Here is a 25,186-nt window from a genome sequence, read left to right on the forward strand (position 1 = left end):
CCAAAAATATATACATATCCGCTAGCCGATATGCATAATATATACTTATAGGATATAATATATGATAGTATGATACATCTTCAACTATTTTTTTGGATGGATGACTATTTATGTTAATTAAATAAAAATGAAAATAAGAAGTGCTAAGGTTATCTATATTTTCTATATTATAAGTATATGGGGATAATAAAAAAAGGGTGAAGTATGTATATATTACATACTAAGGAGAAATATTTACGGAACGTGACGATAGTTTTCTAATTACAAAACATAACATTACAAACTCTATACAAAATATGCTTTAATTTTTTTTTTTAATTTTTTTCGGCTAAAAAATTTATGTATGAAAGTTGTATGAAATGTGTATATCTCGCTCAAGGCTTAAAAAGTTCGCTAAAAAATTAGTGTATGAAATGTGTATATCTCGTTCAAGGCTTAAAAATCCGCTCAAAATTGTGTGTATGAAAACGCTATGAAATTTTTATCTCGCACAAGGCTTAAAATTTCGATCACATTTTCATGTAAAAAGTTCATGTTAGATTTCTGTAAAATTAATACAACTATAACAACATTATATACAACGTTGATACGACATTCAAGACTTAAAATAAACGCTCAAATTTTTGTATGAAATGTGTATATCTTGCTCAAGGCTTATAAAGTTCTCTCAAATTTTGTGTATAAAAAGCGTATGAAATGGATATATCTTGATCAATGCTTAAATATTATGCTCAAAATTTTATGTATGAGAATGGTATGAAATGTGTATATCTCGCTCAAGACTTATAATTTCATTCACATTTTTCGTATATAAAGTTCATATTAGATTTCTGAAAAATTAATACAACTACAACAACATTTTAACAATTTTTATACAATATTCAAGGCTTTAAAAAAAAATTCATACATTTAACATACAAATTTGATACATAAAAATTTGAGGTAATTTTTTAAGCCTTTGAACAATTTTTTTTTTAAATTAAAAAGTTTAAATATTTTTTTAAAAATAATTTTAATTTAAAAAAATTATTTTCTGAAAAAAATATAAAACAAAATATATATGAAAATTCATCATGTTTGTAAATTATCTATATATTTTGTAAAATTATCTATATATTTTATAATAAAAAATCTTAAATAAATAGTTACTTATGTTATTTTATCATAAGAAAAAGAAACCAAACACTTGGGCCAATACAATGTGCACAAGTCAAGAGTGGGCCATTGGAGCTTGTACCATCATTTTTCCAGGAATCTAATTCATGAGTAGCCACCATTGCAAAAAGACTAGTAGGAGTACGTGTTTTCGTTCCCTTTACTACACGTATTATTTTGTACTGTCAACTCAACTCCAGCATAAAACAAAATAACAGAGTGCTCAAAAATTAAAAAATCCCATAACATACAGCAGAATAGTTGATATTTGAGACACCCTTTTGGTTCTTCTTCATCTTGGTATGTTTGCTAACCCCCTTTTGTATCTATTTATATGATGCAGTAGAGTTGTGTTATATAAATCAATAGGTGCATAAACCAAGATATTTTTTTTTTGGTTGAATTTGGTTCTTTTCAGTGCTTGCTGATTATATTTTAGTATTTTGAGCGTTTTCTCAATGGATGACTTGTTTTCTTGTGATGGTTCTAGCTAAGTTTTCACCTTTCTTGCTCTACGAGGGATTGAGTTATTTTCTTGCAAATAGCTAGCTTATGTTGAAGAGTTGCCTAGTATATGCTTAATATCTCAAATAAAGAATAAGAAACATCTTTGAAATCTATATATTATCTACTATTAATTTTGGTCAAAAGAAGAATTGATTATATTTTTTATGAGTCTTAATGGTAGCCTTCATAATGAAGAAAAATATTTTGAATTGTATTGTCTTTATGGCCTTCATTACAATAGTTTTTTTGACCTTAATTACTCCTATAATTTAGTAAAAAAAGTTTTTCAGAAAAAAACTACATACTTTGCTATATATATGATCTTATGGGATCATATTTGTAGATAGCAAAAAAGACAAAGTAAAATCTTATAATCAATTCTTCTTTTGATCAAAATTAATAGTAGATAATATATAGATTTCAAAGATGTTTCTTATTCTTTATTTGAGATATTAAAATATAAATATAGATTTTACAATAAAGAGTTGAGTTTGTCAGACAGCCATGAGACCATATCAAACCTCAGAACAGGTCCAAGAACGATCATCTACTGCTCCACTACTCGAGGAGCCGTGGAAGGCTGTTAATCACGCTCGGGTCACATGGCCATGCTTCATCAACCAGACTTGATTTCCTGTCTCCTTAGAACTCAAGGATACAGTGGTACGACCTTACTTGAACATATTAACATAAATATGTTGCCTGTAAGATCATGTGGAGTTTAATTTCTAGTTGTGGACAGATATGAATTATTTAAATTGGGAGGATCATATCTACACTTGAAAGTTGTTATACAGTTTCTTGACCTTGTGAATAAATGGTATTTACATTTAAGTAGGCGTTTGGCCATGAAAATCAAATATTTTTCACTTTATTTGGTATTTTGGAGTTGAAGTTGGAGTTGAAGATGGAGTTGTGTTTGGTTATAGTTTTTGCAAAGAATATTTGGCTGTTTAAATGTATTGAAAGTGGACAAAAGTGAAAAACAAGTTTTGGTTGTTTTCCAAATTCCAAATACAACTTCAAGTTGTATTTGGAATTTTTTCGGCCAAACACCATAAAATGAAAAAAGTGAATAATTCTCATGGATAAACGGGCCCTAAATATTACCTTAAGGTTGGTGAACCTATATGATAATTTCAAATGTGTTTGATAACTCAAAATGTGAATTTCTCTATACTTTAAGAGATCATTAATAATGAAAGTACTCTCAAATATGCTCATATTGTTGAGTTTATTGATTTGTGGCAGGGTAGGCTATTGCTAATATTGCTTCTATTAAAGAGTTAAAAATATGAATTTAATTCTTGCGATGAATGTTGATAAATTTTCTAAGTGTCCAGTTTGTGTAGAAGCAAAACATAGCAAAAACCTTTTAAGACTGTCGCTAGTAGAAAACTAGTCCATTCGGACTTAGCTGATTTCAAGAACACAGTTAGTAGAGGTGGAAAGATATATTATATTTCTTTCGTGGATGTCAAGTTGATAAAGAGTTGAAAAATCAGCGGATATCTAGGCAAACGTTCTCTACTAGCCCTGTTGTGAGTTGAAAAGATAAAGCACTTTTCTGCCTATCAAACTCAAGAGATGAAAAGGTAAGATTAGCTTATACCTAAAACTTCTTCATTAATACTTCCTCCATTTCAATTTATGTGAACCCATTTGACTGGGCACGGGGTTTAAGAAAGAAGAGAAGACTTTTAAACTTGTGGTCCTAAATGAGTCATATATATATATTATGTGGCTATAAATCATTGCATAAAGGTAAAGTGTTTCCAAATATAGAAAGGGGTCATCCTTTTTGGCACGGACTAATAAGGAAATAGGTTCACATAAATTGAAACAGAGGGAGTATGTGATATCTTTTTATGAGTATTTAAATTCTCAAAATAGTGGGGGTTAATGAAATGAGAAAAATATTCATCATTACAAATGTGATTTGCATCTCTAAGAATGCTTTTGAAAAAAAAAAGTGTTACAAATGCATATATTAATCTTGAAATAACTCATATGTTATTATTTATATATGATGATTTTGATCAACCATATCGGCAGATGTGTCATTGTGGGAGAACAAGCTACACCAGTTTCCTTACATTGTGACTCACACGAGACAATTGAAATTGCTAAGAGTAGTATGTATAATGGGGAAAAAAATACACATTTGCGTTAGACATGATGCTGTCAAGCATTGTTGAAGCGTGGTGTTATTTCCTTGGAATTTGTAAGACCCGAGAGAAATTTGACGGATCCTTTAATCAAGGGTTGAATGATTCTTGAAACATCGATGGGGATAGGGCTAAAGCCCATGGATTGAGGTAATGTGGTGGATATCCGTTTGTAGTCAAACGAAGCCATATAGGCCGTCAATATACACTACATATCCTATCCCTGCGGCGTGTGGTAGTGTTTTGTAAGGTTGAGTTTTACTCTTAATTCATAGCCCGTTGTGGGGGTGCGTTTGAGATGCACTTGATGGTTTTACTTGAGTTTTACTCTTAATGTTTTCATAAACCGTAGTGGTGGTGCTATTGAGAAGCACTTAGTGAATTCACTGCTTGATATGAGAAGGTTGAGCTTATTCTGCTCTTAATGATTCCATAGCCTTAATGTGGTTTATTTGAGATAGACATGATGGAATCACCTACATGAGTGTAAAGGTGTGATCGTCTTTTATGAAACACTTGGGTTGTCTTTCTAGAGCACTCATAAAACCCGAGGTGTGTGCATGACCATAAAAGCATTTTCTTAGTATCGCAGAGTTTGTATAAAATTAAGGATATCCTATGTGTTGTGGGGGTCTCAACTTATGTCCATTTAGTTCAAGAGTACTTCACTTTGTGAATATTAGGTGTTGTCTCATTTCATTATGTATTAATTCAAATCGAAAGATATTAACACTTAAGTACATGTTCCTTCCTTTTGCCTAGAAATTATTTCTTATCTTTTTTTTTTTTGAGATATGCGGGGGATTGTAAAATATATATTTACATTTTAATATCTCAAATAAAGAATAAGAAACATCTTTGAAATTTTTAGATTATCTACTATTAATTTTGGTCAAAAGAAGAATTGATTATATGTTTTATGAGTCTTAATGGTAGCCTTCATAATGAAGAAAAATATTTTGGATTGCCTTTATGGCCTTCATTACAATAGTGTTTATGACCTTAATTACTATAGTTTAATAAAAAACATTTTCAGAAAATAGCTACACTTTGCTATATATATGATCTTATGGGATCACATTTGTAGATAGCAAAAAAGATAAAGTAAAAAGCTACATACTTTGCTATAGCCTTCTTCTATCCACTAGTGCAATTGTGTTTGTGTAAACTCCAAACTTCCAGCGTCTAGTGCAAGTGTTTGGAAGTGTTGTGGAACCTTGGGGAGCGATCGGGCTAAACGATTTGCACCACAGTCGGTCCGAAATCGCTTTCAAGGTAGTGGCTTGCCACGACGCAACGTTCATCCGATAAGTTGATTCTATCCTTTTGTCCTCCTTTTGTTCATTTTACTGATTAATATTGTTAATATTTCCAACAGGATGGAGAAGAAGTTGGTGTTTTGAAATGATTGAAAGATTCATAATTTATGTGCAGTCTTTGAATATTAATATATTTATGTGTTACTCTTTCTAGCTGGAGTCTAGATGTATGTTTGCAAATGTAGGAATTGGCTGAGCGGTTGAGACATAAGAGTAACAACCTGAAGATCCCTCGTAAATGCTTAGTGTGCCAGCTGGTTAAGGCTGAGCATTAGAGACTAGCAGGACCTTTACAGCCAGTTCAGATACTACAGTGGAAGTGGGACGAGATAGCCATGGACTTTGTCTATGGATTGTCGAAGAGTGCGAGGCAACATGACGCCATTTGGGTGATTATTGATCGAGTTCTAGATACAACACTTAGACGTCGTTTGGTTGCTGGTTAGGAAGAGAGTTATTCATGTATAAGAATTAGCATGGCTAATACTACCATGTTTGGCTTTTTTAGTTGTTTTGTATAAAATTCAGCACACCAAGTATGCTATTTGGTCATCATTTTACAATCCCACATAACTAAAACATGTATAAGTTATGAGTCAATTTATGCGTTATTCTATGCAGGGTAGAAGATGGAATAACCAATACATATGTAATCCTTGCATTATTAATACATGCATAACTCTAACCAACAACCATTACTAATACATGCATAACTCGAACCAACAACCAAACGACCCCTTAGTGTGATCCCATTTGCGGAGGCAGATCCAAAGTTTGAACTTTGTAGTTCGAATTTGAAATTCTACCCCAGCTCATTTGTACTTAGTGAATTTGTTAACACAAATACAAAGTTTGAGCTAAAATACTGGGTTTGGATGAACCCAGATCTCTAACACTATATCCGTCCTTTGCCTTTGCTCTAAACTTGGTGTACAGGTTTACCAGTTTACTGAGTAAATTAGCCAAGGTACATGCAAGTGAGTGCGAATACCACCAATCACTCCCTAAAAAAAGACAAGAAAGAAAAGCAGAAGGAAAGATTGACACAAAAATTTCTTAAAAGGGTACTCCCTCGGGATCAAAAAGAGTGTCCAGTTAGCCTTTTTTTCTTGGGTCAAAAAGATTGTCTTGTCCACTTATCAAATCAAGAAAGAATTAACCTTATCTTTCTAGATTTGCCCCTATTAAGTGCTATGTGATCAAATCCCAATACCTATTTAATTAGGGGCTGTGTAGCCAAATTACCTATTTTGGTCTAGGAGTTTGTATTTTCTTAAGGGCTGCGCAAATGGCTAAGTGGACACTCTTTTTGATTCGGAGGGATTATAAAAGATTGGTTTTGGAGTATAAGCAAGTTGTTTGAAGAATGATTTGAAATTGATATTCCCCCACCTTTCCATATCTTTTAATGACTGATGATATATGATTAGGGAAGTTTGGTAAACAGTCTAGGTAACTAGTTCAAGAAATGACTGGAATTTACATTGGTAATTGCATGTTAGGTTTTCTATTTGTCTTTGTTTGAGAGAGGAGATAAAAACAAACGCAAGTAATGGTTTTCAGTAACAACAATCATTTGGTTTCGAAATTTGAGTCTTGATCTGACAAATATTGAGAAGTGTAACGCATATTCTCTTCCTCAATTGCTTGACTGTTTAGTATAGATGTCTTATTTTGTAGTCTGCGTTTATGGTTTCTTGTCCTTTGACAATAATAGATTCTGTTGCTATAACAGGGTTTTTGAAGGTTCTCTCGAGGGGTTGTGAGCTGGTTAAGATACTTGCTATTGACAATCTTACCTCCTTTTTAATATAGGCAGAATGGACCACAATGCTCTTGGAGCTTCACAAGGTATTTCGGCTAGTTATTTGGTCTCCGTTTCTGCCCATTGCGGACACCAGGCCTCCTAAGAGTATTTCTGTTTCTACTGAAAACGATTAATTTATGCATAGTTCGTTGCTTTTTAATTTTCGAACAGATCATAGAACTGTGTGTGTCCTTTGGCTTCTGCAAGAGGTTTTAATTAGTGGTTTACATGAATGTATATCATCGGGAAAAGCTAACCAATAGTTTTAGGACATAATATCTTCAAAAAAGTAATGTTACATTTTCAAAAAAAAATATCTTCAAAAAAGTAGTAAAAAGATGTTGAGTTGGATAGGCAAAATGACAAAACCCACTTGAATATTCTTGTTAGAATAGGAATAGGATGCTATATACAATCCTATTCCTATTCTAACAGGAATAGGATACTATATACAATCTCAATGTAATAATGTAGATACACAATTCAACAATAATATTTTCTCCCTTACTTTCTCACATGATATCAGAGTCATAATAGAATATTATCGGTGGAACAATTTTTCCGACGTGAACAGTGTTTCCGGCAGCTCAACACTATTTTTCCGATGATACAGTGCTGTTTTCCAACCTGTTTCTCTTGAGTTGAGGTCTTTCTCTTCAACTGAGGTTGCCCAAGTCTTCCGAGCACTTTATATCAGTTTGCAGAAAATTCCGATCGCCGGAATTACTGCTGCATTGTTTCAGGCAGATCTGCATTTTTCCGTCCACTTTTTTGACAGATTTTTTTTCCAGCCTGGTGTGTTAGCAATTCCGCACCTACCCTAGCAGTTATTTCTGACTTCCGATCACTTTTATTTTTCCGCACGGCTGATTTTTGGCAGCTTCCGGATCTCTGTTTTCTTGGCACCATCAGCTAAGTTTTGTCCCTGTTTTGTGTGTCTTTCTTAAAGTTTTGAGCCATGTCTCTCGGATATGATATTTTTGGCTCCAAAAACACGGGAATCGGAACTTCAAGCCCTACGATTACTTCTGAACCGTTAATGGGAAGTTCAAACTATTTAGCTTGGGCTTCCTCGGTTGAGTTGGGGTGCAAGGGTCAAGGTGTTCAAGATCACTTAACGCAAAAGGCTATTGTGGTTGACGAAAAAGAAAAGGCTAGTGAAAAGGTTAGTGAGACAGATGGAAAGGCCAAAACACAATGGGAGAAGGTTAATGCTCAATTATGTAGCCTTATGTGGCGATCTATTGATCCCAAGTTGATGCCCTTGTTCCGTTGCTTCTAGACATGTTATTCAGTTTGGGAAAAGGATCGCACTTTATACACTAATGACATATTTCGATTTTATGATGTGATATCTCGGATGACCAACTTAAAGAAACAGGAATCAGATATGTCTACTTACGTGGGGAGGTACAAGCAGTCATGGAGGAATTTGAGCAGTTGATGTCAGTCACTATGAACGTTGAAAAACAACAGGAGCAAAGACATATGTTGTTTCTAGTTCTTACGCTTACTGGACTTCCCATTGACCTTGGTTCGGTGCGTGATCAGATTTTGACTAGTCCTACGGTTCCTACAATTGATGAACTATTTTCTTCTTTGCTTCGTCTTGCTGCGCCTCCTAATCACACAGTGGTTTCATTACCAACCGTTGACTTCTCTATTCTCGCATCTCAAACTATAGAGAATTAAACATCTCAGTCTATGGATAATCGACGAGGGGGGATGTCGCTTTGGAAAATCTCCAACTAAGTGTAGTTATTGTCATAAGTTTGGACACAGTCGCAACGTATGCCCTGCTCTACATGGTCCACTACCCAATGATGTTCAGTGTAGTTATTGTCATAAGTTTGGACACACTCGTGACGTGTGTCGTGCTCTGCACGGTCAACCACCCAATAATGCTCATGTTGCTCAGATTGACACTACAGGAAATCCGAGGCTTTTATCTGAAGTTGAATATAATAAGTACCTTCAGTATCGAGCAAGTAAGCAGACATCTCCACAAGTAGCCACTGATTCTCAGCCTAACACTTCTGTTGCTGGTAATTCCTTCGCCTGTGTTTCACAATTTAGTATCCCTCCATCGTGGGTCGTTGACTCAGGCTCTTCTGATGATATTTTTGGTAACAAATCACTTTTGTCAAATATTATTTATTCACAGTCTCTTCCTCCGGTTACTTTAGCCAATGGGATCCAAACAAAACCAAAAAGGGTTGGACAAGCTAATCCCCTATCTTCTGTCACTCTAAACTCTGTTTTTTATGTCCCTGGTTGTTCTTTTAATATTGCATCTGTCAGTAGTTTGACACTTGCCCTAAATTGTGTCATAATATTTCTTGATTTCTTGATAATTCTTTTGTTATGCAGAGCCGCAGTAGGGGACGGGTGATTGGTACAGGATATGAATTACAAGGCCTCTACTATCGAACACTTACCTCTCCTAATTCCTCCACAGCATGCTCCGTTACAGATCCTCCAGACTTGATCCATAAACGTTTGGGACATCCGAGTCTGTTCAAGCTACAAAAGATGGTGCTTCGTTTGTCTAGTTTGTCCAAATTAGATTGTGAGTCGTGTCAATTTGGGAAACACACTCGCACTACCTTTCAACGTAGGTCGAGAGTCGCGCAGTCTATTTTTTTCAATAGTTCATTCTAATAGTTGGGGTGCTAGTAAAGTCAGTTCACCTTTAGGATTTCGTTATTTTGTTCGTTTCATTGACGATTTTTCCAGACGTACTTGGCTATTCTTAATGAAATGTCGTTCTCAGTTATTCTCTATATTCAAGAGTAGTTGTGCTGAAATACTAAATCGATTTGGTGTTTCTATTCATACTTTTCGTAGTGATAATGCCTTAGAATACAAATCCTCCCGGGGCCAAAGCCAGCTTTATGACTCACCAAGGAATTATTCATCAAACATCTTGTCTCTACACCCCTCAGCAAAATGGGGTAGCAGAAAGGAAGAATACGCATCTCATTGAGACTGCTCGCACTCTTCTCATTGAATCCCATGTTTCGCTGCGTTTTTGGGGTGATGCAGTCCTCACGTCTGGCCATTTAATTAATCGAATGCTCTCATCTTCTATTCAGAATCAGATTCTATATTCCATAGTATATCCTCCGTTATCTCTATACTCTCTTCCTCCTCGTGTTTTTGGGAGCACATGTTTTGTACATAATCTAGCTCCGGGGACAGACAAATTAGCTCTTCGCTCTCTTAAATGTGTCTTGCTTGGTTATTCTCGGGTTGAAAAGGGGTATCGTTAGTTCTTACCTGATCTCCGTCGATATCTTATGTCTGCTGATGTCACATTTTTTGAGTCTCAACCTTACTTTAGGTCTCCTTCTGATATCTCTGAGGTCTTACCTATACCTTAGGTTTTACCTACACTGACCTTTGAGGAATCTACAGTCATTACTACATTTCCAGTCACAGTGCTACCACTTTTGACTTATCATCGTCGACAGCGTCCAGCATCAAACCCAACATCAGGTCCATATAATTCACGTCATGCGTCGGGCCCTGCACCTACTCCGAACTTGTCTCCTCCTAATCAGCCGATTGCACTTCGGAAAGAAAAACGGTCCACTCATAATACTAACCCACATTATACCCTTTAAGTTATTATCGTCTATCATCATCCCATTATGCCTTTGTATCATCATTGTCCTCTGTCCCCATTCCTAAGTCTTCCTAAGTCTACACCTTTCTCATCTCGGATGACGATAGGCTATGATTGACGAGATGTCTGCTTTACACACAAGTGGTACTTGGGAGCTTGTTCCTCTTCGTTCTGGTAAATCTATTGTTGGTTGTCGTCATTTATGCAACAAAGTTAGTCCGACGGCCAAGTTGATCGGCTTAAGGCTCGCCTTGTTGCGAAGGGGTATACACAGATATTTGGGCTTGATTATAGTGATACTTTCTCCCTCGTGGCTAAAATAGCATCTGTCCGTCTTTTTCTATCCATGGCTGCTGTCCGCCATTGACCTCTTTATCAGTTGGACACTAAGAAAGCTTTTCTCCATGGTGAGCAACCACCTGGTTTGGTTGCTTAGGGGGAGTTTAATCTGGTATGTCGATTGCGTTGGTCACTTTATAGTCTGAAATGCCTCCTCGAGCCTTGGTTTGGTAAATTCAAAGACATAGTAATTCGGGAGTTTGGCATGACTTGCAGGTAACAAGGCATCATTTTGTGTGTTATCGACATTCTCGCCCCGCATTTGTGTATTTATTTGGTGGTTTATGTTGACGATATCGTTATTTTTTATTTTTTTTTGATTAAGCACCGGTGTCCGAGTCTCTTCGAGCCCCGACTAATCAAGATAGTTTCCCGCAAGTGCACCACGGGTAATTCAGGTTTCCCCGTCCGATGGCCCTCGTAAATTGTTTGCACCCAGCGGGTTTCGAACTTGAGACCTTGAAAGGGAGCACCCCAAGGCTCAAGTCAATTGCCACCAGGCCAACCCCTGAGGGTTATAACTGGCAATGTTGACGATATCGTTATAACTGGCAATGATCAAGATAGCATCACTAATTTAAAGAAACAACTCTTTCAGCATTTCCAGACTAAAGATCTTGGCAAACTGAAGTATTTTCTAGGTATTGAGGTTGCCCAATCCACGTCAGGTATTGTTATTTCGCTACGCAAGTATGCCTTTGGAAGAAGCGATCTGTTACCGAGTCGTCTTATTGGGAATAACAAGAGCATCTCTTAATACTCAAAGTTTCATATCTGAAGCGAGAGAAATGATGGGATGTAGACCCATTGACATTCCTATGGATCCGAATGCTGAACTCCTGCCAGGACAGGGGGAGCCACTTAGGAGGAGGCTGGTTGGTAAGTTGAATTATCTCGCAGTGATTGGACCTGACATTTCGTTTCCTGTGAATGTTGTAAGTTAGTTTATGAATTCTCTCTGTGATAGTCATTGGGATGCATTTGTCCGCATTCTGCGATATATTAAGTCAGCTCCACGTAAAGGACTGCATTTCGAAGATCAAGGCCATGAGCAGATCGTTGGATACACAAATGCTGATTATGCAGGATCACCCTCTGATAGACGTTCTTCATCTGGATATTGTGTGTTAGTAGGAGGTAATTTGGTGTCCTGGAAGAGTAAGAAACAGAGTGTCCTTGCTCGATCTAGTGTCGAATTAGAATGTCGAGCAATGGCTGTAGCAACATGTGAGCTAGTTTGGATTAAGCAGTTGCTCAGAGAACTAAAATTTGGAGAAATCAGTCAAATGGTACTTGTGTGTGATAACAAAGCGGCCTTCATATTGCATCAAATCCGGTATTTCATGAGAGGACTAAGCACATTGAGATTGACTATCACTTTGTCAGGGAAAAGATACTCTCCGGAGATATTGTTAATAAATTTGTGAAGTCGAGTGATCAGCTTGCGGATATTTTCACCAAGTCACTCAGTCGTCCTCATATTAGATACATCTGTAACAAGCTCGGTACATATGACTTGTATGCACCCGCTTGAGGGGAGTGTTAGAATATGAATAGGAATAGGAATAGCATTTGTATGCAGTATCCTAAATGGAAAAGGATTAGGATGTAGTGTCTATAAATAGGGCTCAATGTAATAATGTAGATACACAATTTAATAATACTATTTTCTCCCGTATTTTCTCACAATTCCTTAAGGGTAAGTAGATAGATACTACCGTTGATGGACTGTTAGAAACTTAAGGTGTAGGACTTACTAAAGTTTAGCAGTTTTCTAGAGCAGGGGATATTGTCAGAACACAGGAAGACATTTTGATTGGTTACTCAAAAGCTTCGCACTTCTGAGAACGAAGTGCATCATCATTAGATTAAGGGTGAAAGGCTGTTGCAAAAACGCTGGAATTGCCACATCGGGATGATTATCTATAAGATTAAGTAACGTCCTCTGTGTAGCAGGACATGATGCATCCTCTTCGCTAGGGAACTGGCAAAAGGGTCTCTATCGCAAGAGTAAATAATGCCTTTCAGAAATTAATAACTTCCCTCTTTCCCAAGAGAAATAACATAATAGTTTCTCACTCTCTTTTTCGGTCAATTTCTTTTCCTTAGTTAAGAAATGGAGTTGATCAGGGCACAACGTCGTGAGGGGAAAAGGGCTCCTGTTCAGTCTATTGTGGGAATTATTATCCGTACATCAGTATTTCACCCTTAAGTTATTGGAAAATTCATTACTTTTAAGTTCTCGAAAAAATCGCCCCAATGAAATATTTTGATCATTTGATTTTTTGGTGGTTACCATATATACATAATCAATTGACCCACTAGTGATATATTATCAATTTGGAAGTTCTCCTTCTAGTAGTTGGATAAAATGTTTTTGAAGGACAGTGAGGGATCTTAAGGATATACCAAGTATATGCCTTAGCTACTGAAGCCAAGAGAACGACTTGAACTTCCAAATTAGATATTGTTAATGATCTATTTTAGAGCCCTTAAGGAAGATTTAAAGCTTGGTAAATTCGATAACTTTTCCAAGCATTTGTCATTCTTTGTTGACTGGATCTCTCTGCCCAAATGAGAAAACTGCAGATCACAATTCACATCCTTGATTCGTCATGTACTTAAAGATTGTCAGTTCTAGATGATAGAAGATGAAAGGTCAACACAGAAATTCAGAAGGAGAAAGAGAGTATGCAAAAATAAAATACGTAGTTCGTTATATGGGGCTTGACAACATTTATAGATGCCAACTTCGAAGATATTAAACCTTATACAATAACCTTGACGATATAAGGATTAGTGCATCCTAAATGCAGTATTTTACCTTTTTTTCAGGAAGAAAGGAGCAATAAAAACTAGGATAATTCCGTTTTGTCAAAAAAGGGCTTTAATGCACTATCCCTGAGGGTAGTTAACACAAGTTCTGTATGTCATCGTTTCATGAATTTTCTCGTTGACAGAATGTATTTGAGGTGTTCTGAAACTTTGCGGTTGTCCAATTAGATGATAATAAAGTGCTTCTGATCTTAAATCAATTCCAAATGTTGCAAAAACATGATGTCTTGCCCTTGACATGATGCATCTTTAGCTGCAGCAGCTAAGAAATACCATAGCACAAAGAATGAAGGCACTGAATCCTATCAAAAACTGCAACATGATTCAGAGACTTCTGACGTGAATCAAGGTCAAGGTGGTAGGAATGTCGCAGGTGATGTGGCTCCAGCACATGAGAAATCTCGTGGCGAAGTAAACATGGAGGCGGATATCACTATGGATGACGTAATAAGAGCCGGAGGTCTAGGAGCGAGAGACGACTTAAATAGTGTTCTTCCTATGGCAGCTGATACCACCGACTTTGAAGCTTCTATTTGTGATGCTTGGGACTACGAAGGGAAGCGTGAAAGCATTAATCGACCAGGCCTTGGCTGGACAGAACCTACAAAGAAATAAATCTATCCATGCTACAACAGAGAGGTGGACCTCCAAGGTGTTTTCCAGTTTTACTGGCACTCTTAGGCTCTTAGTTCTGCTTCTGTCGATTGAATGTGTCCCTATGTGTCTTATGGTTGTTCAAGATATAAGTCTTATCCCTGTGTATGAAACTAATTATAAGCTAGATGGATCTTTTTAGCGACGTGCTTACTTGCCAATTTATTGTTTCTCCTTTGTGCACTTTCCTATTTGATATATCTTGATGTGTTGGAGATGATCCTAGGATATTAAATAGTTGAAAAGTCCATATTAAAAATCCTTTTGTAAAATGAAAATGTCAACCGTGAGTGGAATCTTACTGAATCTTTAATGAGTTCCCCTAAGCACAAGCATCAGAGTCATAGCCAGTTTTCAAGTATTTAATGTACAAAGATAGGTCTTTCTCAAAAGAATGCTAAAATGCTTCAACATTGTTACATTGTACACTGGGGAGCATTATAACGATAGATCTATGTAAGGAAAACTCTATATAGCTATTTATATTTTCAGAAGAAGTCATTGTTGTTGAAGTAGTGATGCTCTTTTAAAAATTTTGTGTCCAGGAGCTAGGATAGCCAAAGGATCATAAGTGGATTTCCTCCTAGCAAATGTTTCCCATCGGGGGCCGAAGTGAACTTTCCAGTCTTCCTGTGTTGTGTAATGTGGCAAATACCTTTTCATTCCAATATGTGCTTTTTGGCAAAAGTTTAGTATCTTCTTGTTCTTATTTAGAATATGTTCTAGTCCATCCTTTCCTGTGGAAGATGGCATGGCTGAAGATAGAAATGCTATTAAATACATGATATCTTCTTCAGGTGTAACCATTGATGTTCCTTTTATCCACCTGCAACACAAACGATCCTAGATCATGTTAGAAAGATGCATATATATACATATCCTTTAAAAAGACTATGAGACTATGAGAGTGATGATGATTTGAGTACTTTGATTTGTTGACGGGGTAGATGAGTATAGGACCATGACTCGTGTCAGTAAGAATCTTCCCAAAAACTTCTTGTGCGAAGTAATGAATCTTGCTCTTTGGAATTAAAAGGTTTAACCATGGATGAGGAACATCCCATAACCCCTTCTCTTGGAGTTTCATTTCAGATACGTGGACTCTGTCGAGAAATTCCACGTAGGAGACTTCTGATTGGAATAGCGTGGATTCGATATAATTCAACTTAGATAGGAGGGCATCAATATTCTGTGGTATTAAGAAAAACAAGGGTCAAGATGTTGACATGTCTAGGTGAACATTGTGCAAAGTTGTCAAAAGCTGGAAGCTTGACTTTAAAAAATATATTACCTGATCAGTATTAGTTGTCTCTTCTGGATTGAAATATTTGGCAACTTCTAGGCAGTAGAGAACTTTTCCTTCAGAACTGAACTTTCTGGCTAGAAGTGGATCTTTAGGGTTGAAAGTTGTCCTCCAGTTATTCAGCAATCCTGTTCTATTGATAATGACAAATCCTTCTACATAGTCAAAAGAATCCTTGGATGATATCAACTGTTCTTGATCATTGGAAAATGTGGAGAAATCTGAATACAGCACTCTGATCCACTTTACCTGTTAACAAATGGATTTCAGTAGTTGTTCTCTTTTTCTTTTTAAATCTTGTTCCAATTAATGTTAACTTATTTGATATTTGGAATTGGAAAAAGTACCTTTTTAGGTGCTGGTTGAAGAGCAATCCTAGCCCTTGTGATGATACCAAACTGGCCTAGTCCTCCTAGTACACCATGGAACAGGTCAGCATTCTGCTCCTCTGAACAAGTAATCACCTCGCCTTTACCTGTGAAAAAAATGTTATTTTAATAACCTCCAGCAATATAATACGTAACGGTCCAACTCACAGAAATGGAGGGATATGATTTTTCTAATAGTTATAGTTTAAGTATCCAAAAGTAAAAAAAAAAAAGGTGATGACTTGTTGTAACAGAATTGCCTTCTGCTGCAGACTTTGTTGAGTCCAAGTCTACAATGTAAGCACTTCTTTACTGGTTAATTTTATGACTTTTAGGTGTTGATTGGTACTTTATTGAATAAAATAGAAAAAATGGGAAACTGATATTGTGGAACTGGGGAACAGTGAGCATGTTGTGCATGAACATACCAGTGACAACTTCAAGTTGGTAGACGTTATTGGTCTGAGGTCCATGTTTGAATGCTTGCCCGCTGATTCCGGCATTCGACAAAGTGCCTCCGACTGTGAGGTGAAGATAATCAGTCCAAGATTTTGGTGTTAATCCAAGTTTAAGACTTTCATGCAGGATGTTTATCCAAAGTTCTCCTGCAGATACATCAACAAAAGGCAGTTCCCCTGTGTGGAAACGCATCACTGGTGCTCGAAGCGATTCCATGCTGATTACTACTCCTTTGTAAGCTTGAGCTTGGCCTTCTACAGAATGACCATGGCCTCTAGCAGCAACGGTTAGGTCTGTTGTTGTCCCCATATCAAAAATATGTTTTATGGTCGATGATATGTCAGAAACTGATTTAGGGTACAAAACAGCTGATGGAAGGAAGTGATATATGTTGCCAAAGTCCTTGGCCACGTGATCGAAATTCTTGAAACTAAAGTACCCTTCAATCTTTAACTGTTTCAGTGATGACTGAATCACTGAGCAACTTGAAGGGTTGGCAAAAGGTTGGTCACAACAGATGTTACTTCTGTTGATTGAGCAAATACCTAGTATGAAAATAAGACACCTTAGAAGCATACTATTATGTTTAAAGAAGAAATGAGTTGGTGGTGACTTCATTCTTTCTTAAATGAATTAAAAGTGGTTGTTGGCACAAAGTTTCTTCAATATTTTCCTTTTCTTTGAGTGAAAATAGGTGGTGTAGAATGGACTCAGGAAAATTAAGGTTGGTCAAGAGCATATATAAAGGGGAAGAATTTGGAGGCGTCACTATCAATAGACACTAACTGGTCCATTGGACTGCATGTGAGGACTATATAACTTGATGAAAGTGGATGTTAATTTATGGAAAATATTGAGTTTTTTGATTTTGGATCAACAGTGTTTTAGTTTGAAGTGGAAAATTTCACCTGTCACTTTTACTTCACCAATGTTCCAACTACTATATGACCTTTTTTTAACATGTCTTGTTGCTATTTTCAGCAAATTTTATCTGCAGACTTTGTAATTCTACACCAACTATTTATTCAAACTGTTCACATTTGATGAAACAATATCACCATTACTTTATTTATGGTCATTCTATATGAAGAAATTATATTTTTTGCATCCTATTCTGTATATCCTAATTTGAAAGTCATATATTAAGGGGCACAAAATTTCCTCATTCCCTGTTGTAAGTGGAGGCCCTTTAAGCTTTACTAGGGCCACAAATTTTATCTTCCACAATGGGGTAAGAGGCTTTGAGGATATTCGCTTCACGTGGGAGTGAATGCATGTATGCTTTTCTGTCTGTCTACAAGATGACTTTCCAGTTTGGATTTTGACATATGTACGTTGACAGCGTAAGGATTATCACACTATTCGTGTATTTTAATCTGTTATAATAGGTAATCTTTGTTGCTTGGACACTTACCGCCGAGTGCTTTTCAGATTCTCCAAAAGTAGTAAGTTTTTGGAGGATCCAACATGAGTGTGGCTACATTTTTGGAGAGTCCGAGTAACATAGCAGGTAACTTGCCTTATTTGCCTCATTTTATCGCCTGCTAATCCTCGTTTTACCAAGGCTTGCATTTTGTATCTTGTAGTTACCTTTTAGACGGGCTGATTGAGTACGGTCTCGGTGTATGAAAGTCAGACTTCTTTATAACAATCCTTTATAACGACACTTCACTGTAATAATCAAGTCCTTTTTTTTTTTTTTTTTAACCGATTTGTCATGTTATATTATATGTTCTTTATAGCGATAATTCGTCATAGCAGTCAAAAAATAGCCGGACAACAACGCCCTTATGAGGAGGTTTATCTGTTAAGACACTTCAACTTTTCCATGGGATCTACTGATAATGTCAGGATCTGTTTCTTGATGGAGAGGGTTTGGAGATGGGAGGCCCCTACCAAGTCACCTGTTGTTAGGTCTGATAAGTATGGCCTGAGTTGAAAAAAGAGTGAGAGATCAGGCTTAGTGGTGGTCCTGAGCTTGTCACTTTGGAAATTATTTTTACATTCTTTTTGGTGATGAAAGTCTGGAGAAATGACGTGTGAAAGGAAAGAGATGCTTGCTGCTCAAAACATGTTTGAATTGTTTTTATTTTGAACTTTCTGATACATTTGCATAATATTAAAATGGATTAGGTGTGTTTGATATGAGGAAAATATTTCTCAAAGGATAATTTTAACTTTCTCATGTTTGATTGGGTCAAAGTATTTGAAGGACATCTCTCCTCCCAATCCTCCACCTCCATCCTCTATAGTGTTTGCCTAATTATATACAATTGCTTTTGTGATATATTTTCAACTTATTTACTTATCAAACAATAGAAAATAAGTAAGACGGGCAGCCTTTGTAGTGCTCGAATATAAAGTAATGATTTTTGTGCAATGTCGACAAAGTCCTGATGTAGTGGGACAGTTTGGATTGTGACAACTTGGTTGGTGGGGTAACTCGAAAGAATGGGGGAAGACCTGACCTAATTTACGCAGAAATCACCAACATGAGCCAAAATAAAATCTTGGATTGCGTGGTTTTATGCAGTCGGATACAAAATTATCTACTTTTGAAACAAGAATTAAAGCAGTAAATCTTTGAGCCCCTTATCGCCGTGAAGGAAAAATCAGACTATTTGGAGGAGTTGGATTAGTCGAGTGAGAAAGTCAACTTCAAAGTGAATTTGTTAGGCAAAAAGTCATAATGACCCGTGGTCACCTGCTTAGTGGGGGCTCCTCCTCTTTTGCGGGTAAACGGGAAACTTAACTCTACAAAACTAAATATTTTTCATGGAAATATTTTTTGGGAAACTTTTTTTCGTGGAAAACATTTTCTTTCGTGCTAAACACACCCTAGAGTAAAAGTTAAAAAACAAAAAGGATCACATCCAGTGAAAAAATTAAAGAAGAAAGAAAACTAAAGGACTTAGTTTGGCAACTTTTTGCTGGTCTATTTAATTTCTCTATTATGTCTATGTTCTTGTTCTCAATGAATCTATAAAAAGACCATGTGAAGATTGGTCATTTTAATTACTGCTAAAGTCAACATATTGACTGATAAATGACTAGGGTGGAGTTGCCAAAACAACTTTGTATGGTCTTTAAGCACAAGAATAACCATCTGTTGGCTGTTTTCTTCATGAGTTACTGTAGTTAAAGACCATACAATAGTTGTTTGGCAACTACATCCTAATCTCCAACATCTGCCATTTATCTTATATATATGCTTGTTGCTTACTTTTCGATTTACAGGAGCTATCATCGTTATCTTTCCATTCAAATAGGCGCCTCGCGCCAATCTATGTAGTGCTCGGACTCTTCAAAAATGTTGCCGCACCCCTGTCGAATTCTTCAAAAATGTACTACGTTTGGGGAATTTCACACGCACCTTTGATATTTTTGAAGAGTCCGAGCAGCATAGACACCAACGATATCTCACTTCAAAAAATACGGTGAAAGAAACATAGAGATAATAATATGTGGACATTTTGCAATTGTTTAGGTGTATTATGGACATTTTCAATTGTTCAAAGAGATGTATTATTGCAGAGAACGTATACACCAATTGATTGGGGTACAATTCAGTTTTGAATTACGCTTTTTGTTTGTACGTGGTTTCACGGTGCCAAATGTCACAGCCAAGCTGGATAGCCATTTGAATACTTTAGGGATAAATTTGAACCTTTTTCCTTATTAAAGCTAATTAAAAGCAAGTAGTCCATACACTTAGAACAAAATTTTTGGTAGAAGTCAGACATGGATATATAGCAAATTTTGAACAGGGAGAACACTAAAAAGGCAAATCTAATTAACCTATGGATTCAATGGGATTTTGAGGTCTTGGATCCCAGCACTGGGACAACCATATATAGTATATTATCTTCCTCAAAATATTCTCTGAATTTAAGTGCTTTATTTTGGTGTGTGCCAAACAAAGTACTATTCTGGAAATTATTACCCCAGTTTCTTTTGTTTCTTCAGCTTCAAAAAATGAATAATTATGTATGTTAAGTGCCTCTTCCATCCATTAATGTACTAAGAACCTTAAAATATGTATTTTAAGATAATATTCATATTTGTGTAGATACATTAATTAATTACTATATAGGGACTTAGCATCTCATCATAGTTTGTGTTTACTATGTGTGTTAGTGCTCAAATAACTAGCTAGCACTACAAGAAATGAGATTTTCCGTACGTGGGAATCGTTCTTTAATTAAGTTGCCCTAAAAGGATATTCGTGGCAACTCAATAAGATCGGCACAAGAAGCTATAGTTTGAGTGGTGAGTGGTGACCCTTGTGGTCATCATAGAGAGTATCATTTTAGAGAAAAATGTACGCAAAAAGTAATTGTGGCGACTCAATAAGATCGCCATAGAAAAGGTATAGTTTTAGTGGTGACTCTTATAGAAGTAAGAATATTCGTGGAGACTCAATAAAATCCTACAAAAATTTATACTGGTGACCCTTGTACTTCATCAACAGAAAGTATCATTTTAGTGGTGATTATAGTGGATATATATATATATATACTTGCAAAAAGTAAGGATATATATATATATATATATATATATATATATATATATATATATATATATATATATATATATATATTTGTGGTGACTCAATAAGTCGCCACAAAAAGCTATAGTTATAGTGACCGTTGTAGGCGTCATTGTCGTCACAAAAAATATAGTATCATTTCTGTGGTGACATTTTGAAGTCACGACTAGTAAGGATATTCATGGCGACTTAATAAAATCATCACGAAAGCTATTGTTATAGAAGCCGGCAACCCTAGTAGTCATTATTATCCTCATATAGAATATCATTTTCGTGCCGACTATACGTGAAAAGTAAAAAATATTTCACTCAATAAGATCTACACAAAGCTATAGTTTCAGTGGTCGATCCCTGTAGTTGTCATAGAAAGTATCATTTTAGTGATGACTATACGCAAAAAAGTGAGGATATTTGCGGCGACTCAATGAGATCGCCGCAAAAAACTTAGTTACAGTGGTCGGTGCACGATGACCCTTGTAGTCTCACTATAATAACATAAAGTATCATTTTAGTAACGATCATACCTAGTTAGAAATAAGGGATCATTTGTGTACATAATTTTATGTATTCTTACACGCACATGCCTTTTTTCAAAGTGTTTGTCTGAGTTAGAGTCATCTAAGAAAGAGAACAATGACACCTAAACCAAAGTTAGGCAGTGATTAAGTACTTTTTATTATATATATATATCCTCTTTGTCAAAAGCTCCATTTGATGAGCCATGCAGAGATAGACAGAGGCTGATCTCCCTTTATTTTTGGTCAGTGTACCATTAAATATATGCAGTGTCATCAGCCACTAAATAGAAAACCTTAAATTTAAAATGCTAGTCATTGAAGGGTCCAAAGTTTTGGTGTAGTGGTAAGAATACGAGCATAACACATGATGTGTTGGTTAGGCATACGTCACACATTCAAAATCTTTTATCAATAAAAGTTTACTATAAGGAAGAATTCATTATCACAGTTGACCCTCGAGAATATTTTGGTCACAAAACGATTCTTGTCATTGAAGCGTCTATCGTTTTGGTCGAGTGGTAAGAGTATGAGTACAAGACATGATGTATGAATTAGACGTACGTCACACGTCAAAACGTATCGCAGACAAAAATCTAACTTTTTAGTGGAGAAAAGTATTAAGAAAGTCCATTATTCACTGAATTTTGAATCATGTGTCATTAATTGAACCTCGAGAATTTGTTGGTCATTGAAAAAGAATGCTTGTCATTTATATTTCACATTTCCAGACACAAAAGCTTATAGTGCTCATGACTTACACTCAGTTGCAAGTCTGAGTAAACAATATTAATGCCCCTAGCCACTGCCCTAAAAAGGAAGAAAAGAGAGTTTTTTTTTTTGGACGGGGGTAGGGGTAAGAGGGGACATTATATTATATAGTGGTTATCATAGCACTAGGAGATTTTTTTAAAAAAAAAATCTATATATGTTGCTAGACATTAAGTGTAATGCACCTTTTGATCTTGATCCTTTAATTAATTGCCTAGTGTAAGGAGACAAAAATGACAAAGAAGATTAAGTTCATCATAACAACCACATTAATTTATAACAATTACGATTTTGTTACTTGATTATGGTCTAATGATGATGCAAGAAACTTAAGCAACTAAGGGATCTTGTAATTATGAGCCTACATGTTACAGAACAAAAGAAGATTGTGATGTACTGATGGCATATTATAACCTAATTAAAGTGAAACCAATGTTAATGTCTTCATTCATCGTCAAATTTTCGCTGGTTGTCGCTTCTCGGGACAATTGATTAATAAATGACCATCTTTTTTATTTCTCTTGCAATCTGTGGATCTTGTAGACCACAGTCTAAAGATTTCTTTTGAGCAAATTGAAAATCTTATGAGAAATGTTAAACCATGGTCTAAAATTTGTAAGTTATTGCAAATATTGAACGACAGTTGAATAATGTTTTGTCTGTAAGATTGAACACTTTATGAGCAAACACTAGACCCGAATCCAACATTGTCTAGAAAAGTAATTTTCCACAGATTATAATTGGACAGTTTTTAAAAATAGAGGCAAAATCTAGACGGTATCTTAAAAAAAGGAATATTTGCGTAAATCAGCCTCATTAATCTTTTGATCTTATTTGATATAATAAGAGTATCTACATATCGTTTGATCTGGTTATTGCAACATTAGGGACTAGCTAGTCTTTTGACGATTGGTCATTAAATTTTATTTTATTTAATGTCTTAATGCTACACTTAAAATAGTCTGTACAAGGCGAACCACAACCGCGTGGTAGTTCATTAAGTGCTTTATCTCGAATTATCAACATCATATCCTTAATTGAAACACGAAAAACCAACTTCCAATTAATTTTAGTAATTTGTTGTTTGAAGAAACTTCTTTAACATATTTAAAGGACACAATCTTGAATTGTCTGAGGTTTTTTTTTTGTGTTCCTGGTTGAAAGAAAAGGATCATTATCATGGTGTTGGGAAAAGCCAATGAACCCTTTAGCTAATTGTAATCATCTTTATTGTCTAGGATGGGAGATGAATAAGATCTCTCTATTCTTATCAAATGTTTCAAGTTCGAACTCCGAATATAAAATTTTTTGGTAGAAAGCAAGTCCCCTTATGAAAGCCTTACGCAATATGAATCTGGATTAATTGAAGCTTCAATATTGATACAGCATGCAGAATAATACCTAACAAAATTTCTGATCTTTGTCAATTGTCACAATGACTCCCCAAGCAAAAACATTTCATTTGTGAAATCCAAAAAGGATCTGCAAAAGCTAAAAGGCTAGGGTGGTCTAGGAAAAAGCAACAACTATAGAAAAATAGATATTGTCTATGAAGTCCTAGATCCCAGCACTTGTTAAGAGCCAACATGATTCTCTCTGCAATTAATTTGGGCTTCTCGCGTGCACATATTATTGGTAGATGGAAAAAGGTTCAAATTTAGACATGTGCTATTCCAAATTGTTTTATTTTTACCTATTCGTTTCACTTTTGGTTTATTCATGAGGTTCAAATTTGGACTTGTGCTATTCCAAATTGTTTTATTTCACCTATTCGCTTCACTTTTGGTTTATTCATAGCCGTTAGCAAATCGCTAGTAGTTATTCTTATAATCAATGGAGTTCTAGTATGAAATCGATGGACAACTACATGTGTCCATATTTTTCGAAAAGAAAAGTTTAAATTTATCCTTCTGCTTTTGAGTATGGTTTAAAAAATTTCTCAATATATTGGTTAGAATCGCATTAGCAATCAAGGGTAAAAACAAGGATGTCTCTTAACGAGGGACGAGGGGGAGGGAGAGAAATAATAAATAAAAAAGCGAACAAAGGACAAAGTTTATCAATTTCAAATGGTACATGCCCAAATTTATTCTAGCCAGCATTATAAAAATACACGTATTTACCAAAAGGGTGCCCAAAAATTTATATACCAAAAGGGGTATATCGGGCCGATCCACGATATACTTTTTTTTTTTTCGCCGACACCAAGTCAAGAAAATTAAAAAAAAAAAAAAATTTAATTGTATAACGTTATTCGTTATCCACGTTTTTCTATTTTTTTTTTTTTTTTTTTTTTTTTTTTTTTTTTTTTTTAAGTAGCACTAAAAAAAAAATTTAGTAAACTTTTTTTTTTTTTTTGTAACACTTAGTGTGTTTTTTCATACTTTGACCAATGATTAATCTAAGACTAAACGTGATATTTTATATAGAACGATATTTTTTTCTACAATAATGTAGGCTCACATCAAGGATACGTACGTTCGGATCGTCATTTTAGGGGTTGAAAAGGTGCTTTTGTTTGAAAAAACTTAGTGTTTGACTTGTAAGGTTATTTTAGTCAACTTTATATGTTGAGAAAATTAATCACTTTTATTTTCAAAAATTGAAACCGCAGAAGTGAAATTGACATTCACGTTACATTACCTTGGGATTTTTACGTTGAAATCTATTGCGTATCATCATCTTATAAGTAAATAAAACTGAAAATTTCACGCCAATTTGGGGGAAAATCGAAAATAATGGGATAAAAGGCGTTTTTTAAATTTATGGCGGTTTGTCCGCATTACGCAAGTTCAAAAAAAAACGCGTA

The 25,186-nt window shown here is 35.5% G+C and overlaps 2 protein-coding genes and 1 pseudogene across 4 annotated transcripts; 1 reads left to right on the forward strand and 2 right to left on the reverse strand.

Moving 5' to 3' along the window:
* The first annotated feature begins 1,288 nt into the window (after positions 1-1,288).
* LOC132060094 (uncharacterized) lies at positions 1,289-14,601 on the forward strand. 3 transcript variants are annotated; one of them, XM_059452979.1, is made up of 3 exons: positions 1,289-1,455; positions 6,885-7,000; positions 14,021-14,601. In XM_059452979.1, exons 2-3 carry the CDS (start codon positions 6,970-6,972, stop codon positions 14,371-14,373), a joined length of 384 nt encoding a protein of 127 aa, XP_059308962.1. In that variant the 5' UTR covers positions 1,289-1,455; positions 6,885-6,969; the 3' UTR covers positions 14,374-14,601. The 3 variants fall into 3 exon arrangements, with proteins under 3 accessions (XP_059308962.1, XP_059308960.1, XP_059308959.1); XM_059452977.1 differs by having other exon boundaries at positions 1,291-1,455; positions 14,018-14,601; XM_059452976.1 differs by having other exon boundaries at positions 1,295-1,455; positions 14,012-14,601.
* On the reverse strand, positions 2,151-2,376 carry LOC132061740 (small nucleolar RNA U3; annotated as a pseudogene).
* A 164-nt stretch (positions 14,602-14,765) lies between the features above and the next one.
* On the reverse strand, positions 14,766-17,201 carry LOC132060092 (cytokinin dehydrogenase 1). The gene is made up of 5 exons (XM_059452975.1): positions 16,512-17,201; positions 16,063-16,190; positions 15,704-15,964; positions 15,339-15,601; positions 14,766-15,238 (listed from the first exon to the last, which is right to left on the reverse strand). Exons 1-5 carry the CDS (start codon positions 17,158-17,160, stop codon positions 14,911-14,913), a joined length of 1,629 nt encoding a protein of 542 aa, XP_059308958.1. The 5' UTR covers positions 17,161-17,201; the 3' UTR covers positions 14,766-14,910.
* Between the last annotated feature and the right edge of the window lie 7,985 nt (positions 17,202-25,186).

This window comes from Lycium ferocissimum, chromosome 6, assembly GCF_029784015.1.
Source record: "Lycium ferocissimum isolate CSIRO_LF1 chromosome 6, AGI_CSIRO_Lferr_CH_V1, whole genome shotgun sequence".
Lineage (NCBI taxonomy): Eukaryota > Viridiplantae > Streptophyta > Magnoliopsida > Solanales > Solanaceae > Lycium > Lycium ferocissimum.

Excerpts from the sequence above, each read along its gene's own strand:
- LOC132060092 (XM_059452975.1), bottom strand. The coding sequence starts at position 17,160 with ATGAAGTCACCACCAACTCATTTCTTCTTTAAACATAATAGTATGCTT. Across the intron at positions 16,191-16,511 it reads CCAACTTGAAGTTGTCACTG|GTAAAGGCGAGGTGATTACT; the intron begins GTATGTTCATGC and ends TTTTTTTCACAG. Across the intron at positions 15,965-16,062 it reads TTCAACCAGCACCTAAAAAG|GTAAAGTGGATCAGAGTGCT; the intron begins GTACTTTTTCCA and ends ATTTGTTAACAG.
- LOC132060094 (XM_059452976.1), top strand. The coding sequence starts at position 6,970 with ATGGACCACAATGCTCTTGGAGCTTCACAAG. Across the intron at positions 7,001-14,011 it reads TGCTCTTGGAGCTTCACAAG|CTGCAGCAGCTAAGAAATAC; the intron begins GTATTTCGGCTA and ends ATGCATCTTTAG.